The sequence below is a fragment of the Pecten maximus genome, chromosome 19 (genome assembly GCF_902652985.1).
Source record: "Pecten maximus chromosome 19, xPecMax1.1, whole genome shotgun sequence".
Classification (NCBI taxonomy): Eukaryota; Metazoa; Mollusca; class Bivalvia; order Pectinida; family Pectinidae; genus Pecten; species Pecten maximus.
The window spans coordinates 8,337,600-8,349,988 of record NC_047033.1 but is presented as its reverse complement, the minus strand read 5'-3'; the positions used below and the strand labels follow the sequence as shown (position 1 = coordinate 8,349,988).

The 12,389-nt window shown below is 35.5% G+C and overlaps 1 protein-coding gene across 1 annotated transcript; it reads right to left on the bottom strand.

Moving 5' to 3' along the window:
• Positions 1–5,228: 5,228 nt before the first annotated feature.
• LOC117317904 (neuronal acetylcholine receptor subunit alpha-6-like) lies at positions 5,229–8,228 on the bottom strand. The gene has a single exon (XM_033872872.1). The coding sequence runs from the start codon at positions 7,811–7,813 to the stop codon at positions 6,515–6,517; it is 1,299 nt and encodes a 432-aa protein (XP_033728763.1). The 5' UTR covers positions 7,814–8,228; the 3' UTR covers positions 5,229–6,514.
• Positions 8,229–12,389: the final 4,161 nt, after the last annotated feature.

The window sequence follows — 12,389 nt, the reverse complement described above, 5'->3', positions numbered from 1 at the left end:
CATATTTAAAATTCACAATTCCCGCCTTACCGACAGTCAGCAGATTTTTTGTCGGTTGTTGAACAGCCGGAACATGGTCGCGTGCTTTTTGGCAAAAATAGTACATGATGATTTTTTTAAAAGAATCATTTTTGTTAATTATTTTATTATCAACGTAATGTGCAAATGACATATTTTTTTATAACAATAATGTAGACAAAATTATTAGTCGTTAGACTTAATTATCCTGGATATTGTAGTTCCGGTTTGTGTTGTATTAATACGCTGATAAGTGTAGCGCGTGATGAATGGCATTTAAACGTACATCAATGCCAGAGCTCTCAAACAGACTATATAGTGACAATGCCAGATAAATTTAAATATATGAAATTGAATCTCATTTAAAAAGAGAAGTTTCACTCCAAATTAAAGAAAAAGTATGTAATTCCTACAGAATAAGGATTTTAAACTTGGTTTTTAGCTCACTTACCTGGAAGGCCAACTGAGCTTATGCCATGCTTTGTCCGTCATTTGTCCAGCATCAACTTTTCTATTTGAACCACTTTTTGTCGATAACCACAAGGTCTAGATATCTGATATTGAGTCTGTAGCATGCTGGGGTGAAGGGCTACCAGGTTTGTTCAATTGAAAGACCTCGACTTACATTAATGATCACAGGAGTCAAATATGCAGCGAAAACAAATCTGTTAAATGACTTCTCAATAACCAAGATGCCCAGATACCAAAAATAGGTCTTAAGCATGCTGGTCTGAAGGCCTCCCAAGTTTGTTCAAATGAAAGACCTTGACCTACATCCACTCGTAAAAGAAAAAAAAAGGTGAATAAGCTTGCTGTGATATCAATCTTCAGGTTTCAATGTAAATCAACTCGCCCCGATGTCAATCTTTGAGAAAATGTTAATCATTCACATTTGCCCGAGGTAATTCCCATGTTTGTATTCCCGAGTGCAAGAGGCCCAGATACCTGATATTGAGCATGCTGGGGTGAAGGGCTACCAAAAGTTTGTTCAAATGAATGACTTTGACCTACATTTCAAGGTCATATGGGTCTAATATGCTGAAATCATGAAACGATTTTTCAACAACCCATATACCTGATATTGGACATTTAGCATTCTGGGTTTAAGGGCTACCAAGTTTGTTCAAATAGGTGACCTAGACCGACATTCAATGTCACAGTATTCAAGTAGAATTAAACATTTAAACAACTTCTTCTAAGGGTTGCGCGAGGAAAGGAATTTGATCAACCCTAGTTGTCTGTTTATAATGGACAGAGAAACATGTCATGTCAGTTTGTCTGTATATATTTCATTGAAATGCCATTTGAAAATAAAATGGCCCCTATGTCGGCCCAATTCAAGAAGGCATTATCATAAAAATAATGTTTTCTTTCTTTTCTTTTTCTTTTTGTGCTGACACAATGTTCAACAATACCAAACGAACCTTGGTATACATTCACACAGCTAGTTATTTAGAGTGAAAGGTCGTGAACATGTCATTATCCCTTGTTCACCACAATGAAATGTTCATTCTATCCCAGCTATGGCAGATATGATACCTCTGTATACCTAATTTTGTGTCCTCTGGAGTCCCCAATCAAAATAATAATAACCACACGAACTCCTGAGAACAATGGAAATGTTGACATCATTGTGTCCGTCACGAAATAGAAAGTAATTCGCTTGTCCCCATAACCTAAATTATGTTTTTCATAACATCATAGTTACAAATTGTATGTATTTAACGAATCGAAGGAACAATTGTTTTTAAAAGTGTTTTCACGTACGGTAGTAAATGACACCTTGTGAACATTCACACTTGGGAACAAAAACAATTACATACAGTACAATGGTTGAATACAATAAAAATGTATCGGTCGGATTGATGGACTGGCCTAGTTGAAGGTCTTACTAATCAAAAGTTTGTCGCTGTTGTTTTCTATTGTGAGACATATATGGATATATTTTTTTTCTGTTATCGGAATGTGTGTTTGTTTTATTATTATTTCTTTTCAGCGAGGATCACAAGAGATCTGATGACGGGTCACAATAAGACAAAGTTGGGAAAATAAAACATATAAATGATAAATGAAGGGATGGTAAAAATATAGATAAATTAATTCTTCCAAGAATAGGAAACACGTTCTTCTCAAATTTGAGAGATTTTATTAGATTAAACCATTTTCATCAAGGCATTTAAAAACTAAAATGAACCATGCATGAAGGACATACACAAAATGTAGCATGGAAGTAACAAAACAAAAACAAACAGACAAAAACGGGTTGGTACAAAACATAAAATCAATCAAAACATGCTTGAATAGAAAACAGTTTCTTCAACAGACGACTTGCTGTATGTTTACATATTAGATTGAACGACAGGAAAATACCCACCTTATAACATTAAAGTTAATCAGATTAACAAGCCTTAATATGAAACGAAAACAAGGTACGCTTATAGCATTGATAATTGAAAGATAAAATAAACAAAATAGAAAATGAAACAAAAATACGTACTTATTCAAAACTTATGTCGATTAAGAATTTCGAAGAGAAATATGTAGTCTTTAACTTGTCACCGCCGAGATTGGCTACAAAGACCGAAACAAGTTCACTGTGTAGTAGTCACAAATTGAAAAGAAGCTTTAAACCATGCAGGATATGGCATAAAAATTTACTACAAATATATCTTATGTGACATATTTGTCCTTCGTTAGTATCGTAAGTTTGCTTATCGAATAGATAAATGTCACAAGTCAACTTGCTCAGATGTTTTGCACGTTATTGTAATTACAATTAATTTATATCTAGATAAATGATATTAATTCGTCTGTTGTAATATAGGTGTTACAGCGCTAGTATTCTCGCAAAATAATCGACCATGTTTGTTAGAAGTTTTATTGCAGACTGTCTCAAAGTGAATGGTTTGGTTTGATTGGTTTGTTTTTGTTTAACGTCCTATTAACAGCCAGGGTCATTTAAGGACGTGCCAGGTTTTGGAGGTGGAGGAAAGCCCGGAGAAAAACCACCGGCCTACGGTCAATACCTGGCAACTGCCCCACGTAGGTATCGAACTCGCAACCCAGTGGTGGAGGGCTAGTGTTAAAGTGTCGCTACACCTTAACCACTCGGCCACCGCGGCCCCTTTCAAAGTGAATAGAGGGAAGATCATTATTATCGCTCATGACTCTTCGCTGAAGGTTTTGTCTTTCGAAACACTTATAGTTACCGGGATGATAAACAACGAACATGCAAACAAATATTTGGCTGGAATAAGAGAACACCGCCCTATCAAAAAAATAAAATAAATAATTAAACTAATAAAACATTGATAAAACGAGGGAAAATATTAACACCCAACACCCAACACCCCCTCCCAAAAAGAAAAAGAAAAAAAAACTCTTGAAACTTGAAAAAGGAGAAATGAAACACAGTTACATCTAGATAACTATTTATACATTTTCTATATAATGCTAAGTGATAGATTGAATAAGGCTTGTTTAGATATGCGCATATCAATACGAAATATATTCACTGACATATTTGCTTTTTTCATTGGAGTTAATGATACGCAATAGCTGAATGACAACATATTATTCGAAATAAAGCGAGGAGATCTGAATCTGAAATATCTAATAATATGAAGTCTAGTCATTTAGTTTAAATTAAGAACTTATCAACAAGTTATGTGTATTGGATGAACAGGTACGCAGAACAAAAAACATGTTCGTGTACATTATTTTAACAATGGTAATAATTGTATTGTTTCTTTGTATTCACATTTCTATTGTTTACATTGTTTTGCTCTCACTGCCATACTTGTAATTAAGGAGATACTGGCGATAACTCGCTATGTCGTGCCGATGATAATAACCTACCGATTTTCCACATACAAAAATAGCATTTCTGGCTTAATATTCCACGTAGAAAATATACGTTTTTCCCATTATATATATATATATATATATATATCTCACCATGGGATTTACACTTTACTATTGAAGATATACTTCTGAAATAATTTGAGACATTCTGGTGGATGCTGGGAGAGTGTTTCGGAGTGGAATTTAACTGTATTCTGACGTCATGGGTGTGTTAATAAAATAATGTGAACTCTTTAAGTTTTGTGTTTGAGTTCTCCCTGCCGTAGTCGATCCCGGATTTATATAGACTGCGTCTCGTGTTTCCGAGTAGAACGCTTCATATCAATTAAAACAGAATAAGCTCTGCGATTAAACATCTTGTTAAAACTATTTGATGTCTCAGGACAAATAGCATCCATCGAAATTCAATACTTTTTGTGAATAATTCATTCCGAGTTATTGACCAGAACCAATGTTTTCATAACATATTAACTACAGGTTTTAGCCTAAACTACATGTATACGACCGCCCGCTAAGTGGGTTATTAGTTCGAGCACATTGGACGACGTCTGTATGTACTTAAAGTGTACCCTGAACGAAAAACGATAATCAAATATGTTATTCTTTGTAACCACCAAAGAAGAGTGTCCCAAACCGCATCAAAATCGGTTGGCCGAGTGCCGAGATATCGCACATCGAAGTACGCGGTTTGCACCTGTCGGTCGACTGCTAATCAGCGTATCGGTCAGTCACTCTTCAGTCTATGACGTCACAGGTTGAACGGAGTGAGTGTTGTGGTGGCCAGTAGCATAGAGGACAGTGTGAACAGTATCAGCACAAACATGTTTGAATACGATCTGGACATGAGATTTGAGGTTGTTGAATTTGGCGAATATTGCCGACGAGAAGTCGGAATCCAACAGTATAAGTTTGAGTTTTAAATTAAAAAAAAAAAAAAAAAAATAGTGAAATTGACTCTTAAAATGACCGCTTGGTTAACACAGACTGGTGTAATAATCGGCCAATCAACAATAAATGTATATTAGTTATGTGTTTACCATTTCTTACTCATTACCAAAGAAAGGAACACAGCATCAACATTTTTAAGTAAAATAATGTGCCATTTCATTCGCAAATTAGTATTCAAATAAACATACCAACAATACAACAGTTCTAGATACTCTGGTTTGTGAGAAAAGACGAACACACGTACAGTAAATCCATGCGTTATATTCTATACAAAACCCGCTTCAAGTCATGAGGACACTTAATTTAGAAAGTAATATATTATAATCATCATTATCTACAATATACTAAATCTCTCTCCCGTATGAAAATCGCAATTACTCGGTGATGGGTCGGCCGATTTCGATGCGGTTTTCTGCATTCTTGTTTATTAATCAATACCAATAACATATCTAAATATAATTTTTCGTTCAGGGTACACTTTAACACACACACGGATAACAGACTACACCTAAGTAAACTGTACATGTATATATATGTTACTTAACTCATCATCGTCGGATGCCCGAGGTCAATGACGTCACTACACGTGCGTAAGTGTGGCGTACTGTGGGTATATATCCACTACGCTTCACTTGATAAGGGTAGTGTAGAACAGTCGACCATGGGTAGTTTAAACATATTTTATTGCAAGAGGTTTAACAAAAAGATTGGATTAAAGTTACTGCAGCTTAATAATTCCCCTTTCCGCAATAGTATACAAAATACACTATATCATGCAATTTTCATACATTGTACATTTAATTTATGAGAGAGAGAGAGAAGGGGGAAGGAGAGAAATAAGAAGAGGAAGGGAGAGCGAGACAGAGCGAGAAAGTGGGTATACGTATATGTACTGTATAATCAGACGCAAGTTGTTTCTTTTTAGCGAGTGTAAAGCATACCATCTTAACGTTAAAATTCAAGGATCGGGAATCAGCGGGTTTAATTTTTGCGATTTCCCGGTCTAAAATTCTTATTTTAGCGATTAAGTTTTATCTTTATGGTACATCTTCGTTGATAAGCAGTAAGTTTTTAACATATTCTAACATAGAGACATGTACATGTATCTAATGAAGTACAAAGTCAAGAACACATATTCGGGTATGTACACGTAATACTAAAAATGTACGTATCATATGACCAGGTATTAGGCAAAGAACACCAGAATCGAGTCATTTCGGACAAATTATAATACTACAGCATATCATGACTTTGTACACTGCAGCATAGCCGAAATCGACATCGATCTTGGGATTTCGTACACGTGCTGCCCAGGTGATTTATCTGATGAAGATGGCAGTGTACATACCGTTTTAGTATGCCAAGTCATCGGAAAAGTCACGTATAAACATTCATTGGTTGTTTTACGAAAATCCTGACATAAAAAGAATATTTTGTACAATTAGGTACCATCACGTACAAAATACGCAGAAATGTTCATGTTTATATGCACAGCAGTTACACCATCGCAATTTTGTGCTGATTCAACGATGACATTATGTCCATACAATGTATGATTAGCAATATAAAAACATGATGTTGTATCAAATATAAATCGTGTTAAGATTCGTCACCATAATATGACTTGTATGCTTTCTTGTCTACCGGATAACATTCCGAAATGTCAGTAAACATGATAAACAACCTAACGTTCGCTCTTAACATACCCGTCTGCAAAAATGATAACAGTTATTAATATGTTAGCTAGCAAGAACGACCAAAAACAGTAGAAATCGATTGCTGATGTCACATCCGGCCATGTCAACTCTTCCTTGGGTACGTCCGGCTTTGCGAGTTTTTTCACAAGCGGCGGTTTCGAAGTTTCCGATTTTGGAGAATCTAACGTTGCATTGTTTATGATTGAAATGCTAGCTTCATTTTCACCCGCGTCATGTATCTTCTTACTCGTTCTGCGGCATCGCATCCTTTGGCGTGAACGGACAAGGCATTTTGCGAATTTTGGTATTTCGTAGGAATTGTCGAGGTAGTGAATTCTGAGTTCCAGTGTCGTAATCATAACAGTGGCAGTTCCCAAACTCAGAAGCAATATTAGGTATAAGCTCAATAGGGACATGGAAGAACTTACCGGAAGTGACGCACTTACAATTGTTAGAAAGACAGCAAACGCTAGGTAGAGTGTCATTATATAACCCATCTTTTCGCCGGAATCAACAGGGAGAGCAAAAACGAACACAGATAGCAGTGACAACATTATAATGGGGAGTACTACATTGTAAAGGATGTATTGAGGTTTTCTCTTTACAGTTATAGAGAAGGTGACAACAGCGCCATCTAGTAGTGATTCTGAAGCGACAGCTGACGTTGTCAGGAGATCCCATTCGCCGTTAGATTGATAGGCATCTAGTAAAATGCCTTTACCTCCTAACTCAACATCAACATCACTCAGCGGGCTCATCCAAACTCCAAATATGATGTCGCACTTTTGTTTGTCAAAGGGAAAGTATGTTATGTCAATAGAACATTTCGTTTCAAACACATCGTACGGTCGCCACTCCACGGTGCCATCGTGGTATATTCTTGTCAATAAAAAATCGTCTCCAAGTTCCTCTAGTTTGGTAAAGCCATTGTCCAAAGCAATATCTGGCTTCCAGATATTTTTCTGAGGTACATAAAGTATATCAGTGTCGTTGTAGTCAGCCGGATCCCAAATCATATACTCATCAATCCAAAAAATCTCAAGGGAAGCCGTGGTTGTCATTTTTTCTTGTACCTCGTCAATATCGGTTATTCCCACGAGATTTAAGTTCAGATACATAATTATTGGGTATGATTGATCTGCAGCAGGTCGAACCATCTTGTTGTACGAGTTTATCGTGAAGATGTCTGTAAGCAGATCTTTCACGTTGTCGTGTGTGTACGATGTAGCAGGATCCGGGAGTGTAGCAAACACACAAAGTAATGACACCATCAAAATAGTTTCCATTTTTACCAGTGAGTTATCTTACATAAATTTTAAAGTTTATGTTATAATTGCTTATAAGTAGAAAACATCACTCATTCATGTTCCCAACACCGTTTATCTTCAAATCCTTGAGAATGATAAATTCCTCAATCACTCATATGAATATGCCAGCATAGGTTAACATTCACAGTATACTTCCAAAAAAGGCGCCCGATGTACTAGGTAACACCCTGTTTTTGATATTTCCAGAAATGTTCTGCCACTTCTCGATATTTGACAATAGAAGGCCGTGAAAAGTAATTCCCAAAGACACAATAGATCAACTTACATCAGGGATAATTCCCTGATCTTTATTCCTTGGTAGAACGTTACATCACCAGTTTTAAGTTGATATCACTGAAACGACATGCCGATAACACCCGGTTAGTGACTATCCCAAATTGGCAAAAAGTATCAAGAGCAATACATGTTTCGACGTTTCACTTTAGAATTGTTTACATAGAAATTGTTCCCTACCCTTTGTCAAATACCTTAATCCAACGACAGTTCTGAACTCGTAAATATACCATTTGTTTTAAGTACCCGCGATCGTGAGATATGTACACTGTAAGATTACACTATTGTCCGTGTCACTAACAATGAGCTGTAGTGCCGAGTGATATATCTCTAGAGTAGATTGTCACAGATCAATTTTCTTTTACGAAAACTTTAAAAGTCATATGTACTGTATAACAATAATTCAAGGTCTCTAGCCTGGCAAATTACCGTTACAGAATTTACATTAGAGATCTACCTCGTCATTAGAATAACAAAAGGTAGTTATAGACATCAATATGTTGTTCAATTCTTTAACGATGGAACGTTCCATTGAATAGTTTATTAATTAATTAATTATCGAATACACTTTTACTATTTATTGGATACAGCTAGCAGGATATAATAAAAATCATTTCTATACTAATGTTGTTATAATAACTATCAGTTTACTATGAATACAAATGTCTTAAGAGTGTCGTATGACTGCATATGTATGAGTAACTAACAGTGTCGTATGAATACAGGTGTTTTAGTAACTATGGATACAGGTGTTTTAGTAACTATGGATACAGGTGTTTTAGTAACTATGAATACAGGTGTTTTAGTAACTATGGATACAGGTGTTTTAGTAACTATGGATACAGGTGTTTTAGTAACTATGAATACAGGTGTTTTAGTAACTATGGATACAGGTGTTTTAGTAACTATGGATACATGTGTTTTAGTAACTATGGATACAGGTGTTTTAGTAACTATGGATACAGGTGTTTTAGTAACTATGGATACTGGTGTCTCAGCGTGTCGTATGACTGCAGATGTATTAGTAACTACCAGTGTCGTATGCAGGTGTTTTAGTAACTATGGATACATATGTTTTAGTAACTATGAATACAGGTGTTTTAGTAACTATGAATACAGGTGTTTTAGTAACTATGAATACAGGTGTTTTAGTAACTATGGATACAGGTGTTTTAGTAACTATGGATACAGGTGTTTTTTAACTACCAGTATTGTATAGAGGTGTCTAGTAACTACCAGTGTTGTATGACTTCATGTGTCTTAGTAACGACCAGTATCGTACGGATACACGTGTCTTAGTAACAGCCAGTGTCTTACGGATACATGTGTCTTAGTAACAGCCATTGTCTTATGGATACATGTGTCTTAGTAACAGCCAGTGTCGTATGGATAGGGGTGTCTTAGTAGCTACCAGTACTGTTTGAATATAGGTGTCTTAGTAACTACCAGTATTGTATGAATATAGGTGTCTTAGTAACTACCAATGCCGTATAAATACAGTTGTTGTCAATTAACTACCAGTGATGTATGAATATAGTTGTCAATTAACTACCAGTGATGTATGAATGCAGTTGTCAATTAACTACCAGTGATGAATACAGCTGCCATGTAACTACCAGTGATGTATGAATATAGTTGTCAATTAACTACCAGTGATGTATGAATATAGTTGTCAATTAACTACCAGTAATGTATGAATGCAGTTGTCAATTAACTACCAGTGATGTATGAATGCAGTTGTCAATTAACTACCAGTGCTGTATGAATACAGCTGCCATGTAACTACCCGTGTCATATGAATACAGGTGTCTAGTAGGTAGTTCTACCAGTGACATATGAATACATGTGTTATAGAACCCACAAGTGCCGTATGGATACATGTGACGTAATAACTACTTGTCTGTAGTAAAGACTGGGGTATAGCAAGACAAAGGATGGAACAAAAGCCAAGGTCGACACTAGCGAGGAGTGAATTGAAGAGTTGGTATGTTGTTATTGTATCGCAACAGAAAAACGTGGACATTTTATAACGATGCCTTGACATGTACACTCTATTGAGTCAAACTTAACGGTGCAGCTAAAAAGACAATAGATTTATTTAAAACGCTTTGATGTTATAAAAACAGTATAGTATGAAGTCTACCAGAAACATAATTAGAATATCGCCTTAATATCAGTTCCATATATACGTAGCTATTTATAATATTTACAACTCAAATATGTTTATAATGGGTTTTTTTTTCTTAATTGATACAAACGAGATATCGTTAAATATTATTTAACTGATCCAGCAATATATAGTAGTTTATGTTATTAATGCAGGAGTCTTGCTTTGCTCTGCTTTGATAGTCGTTTAAGGGTGATACTTATCAGTAGGTTTAATTCTTTTTTCACTGTTGTATCATAACTCTCTGTATGTATTGAAAAGTGGAAATATTGTGTGTATCTTTTGTACAATCCATTTTAAGAATATAACCTGCTTTATAATTGTTGGTAAAACAAATAACGTTAAATGTTTTATAACTGTATATGATCACGAGAAAAAGTGGATGTACCAATGTACAGTTTTCAGATTAGACGGCATCTTTGTTGTCAAATCACGTCATTCCATATCTGATAAAACATTCATTAACCCTAGACCAACAACGACATTGTCATCTTTCTACAGCCAGGAGAGAATATCAATGATGACTTTTGTAGCCTTTGCATCATTATCGCTTCCAGGAAAAGTTCCTGTTATGACCAGAATGTAGCCATTAGGCAGATATAATCCATTTAATTTCGAATATTTCCGCTTCTTCTTGCCAGTGTAGGAGATTCTCTGGAGCTTGTGATCAGAACTCAGATATAAAAATATTAGTACCGTCAAGTATAACAGTCGCCCGCCTGCCACAAACATGATTTGGAGAACACTGTTGTGCTCCAGAATATTCCTCATGTAAGATGGTCACGTCCACGGAACAGTAGTTTTGTCTAATGCTTTTATTATGAAATGAAATGTTTTGATATACTGGGAATTTACATGTTAAAAGAGTTGAACACCGTTTCTAGGATATGTCCGTCTTCACTTTTACCCAGAATTACAGCAGTGCATGCCAGTGTCGATTAGAGGACAAATTATGTGAAAGAAATTCTAGAAACTTTTGTTTTTGTCCAGCCTGTCCGGGCTTAACAATCTGCATTATCCTAAGACAAGAAACGCAGAGCAAAACAAGACTCCTGCATTAATAGTATATGCGAAACTCCGAAAGATCATTGATGATACCCTTTGATCTAGAGCGTAGCTGAGAAGTCAACATTTATCTTTCATCAATGCGAATTTCAACGTTAGGGTTAAGATCTTTCCCCATGAGATGAAGTGAATACTTACGTGAAGATCAAGGACACCAAAGTTTAAGATGAAAGATGAGTTGGTGTTGTGCGAGCTTGGACAAAATGGTCGAGTTTTGATTGAACCTATTCATACACAGTGTGCATTTGGCGTGGCAAGATGCACCAAAACCTAATCTTCTGTGAATAATAATGGCATGCTATCAACACCATCGTTTTGATTTCGATTTTCATTTCTGATAAGTATTGAAACACTTAGCGAATGTGTTAATCTCTAGATCCTCAGTAAAATTATCGCCATCTGCTTTTGAAATATCAAGAAACCAGTTGTACTGGGATAGTCTTTTTTCCTTTTTTTTTTTTTTTTTATTTTTTTTTTGCTAATTTCCTTTTTTTTAATGTTTCTCCTAAAGACAACTTCACAACCCGCACCTTCACACCTATCTCTCATCTCGTTATGAGAGCGGTGCTGTATTAGGTGTTTTAAGTCTCTCTCAGATGCGATTTTGTAAATAGGATAGCAGCACTTTAAAATAATATTTCATATCATGAACATAGACGATATTTACTTGAAAATAAAATGTAAAAAGTAATTTAAACAGAACAATGTGGTTGGGGTTATGGGTATACTGTTGCAAAAATTGTTTAGTTACTATCTTGTAATATCGTGTAATATATCGTATCAAACGTCCTAATTATAGTTATTTAAGGACGTGGTTTACACATGTCAGCATTACATTTATGCGTGCTACAGTTTGTGATCTATTAGGAAGAGCATGTGTTACGGGGAAGTATGTTGCGTCAACTATTGAAAAAGTCAGTAAGGTCACACATCAAAGCCAAAAATCAACACTTTGCACAAATAGTTAAGTTTTTATCTTGGGTAGGATTAGGGTAAGTGATAAAGCTCTCTATACATTAAATATGTTGA

Coding starts and splice junctions, on each gene's coding strand:
- LOC117317904 (XM_033872872.1), bottom strand. CDS start 7,813: ATGGAAACTATTTTGATGGTGTCATTACTTTGTGTGTTTGCTACACTC.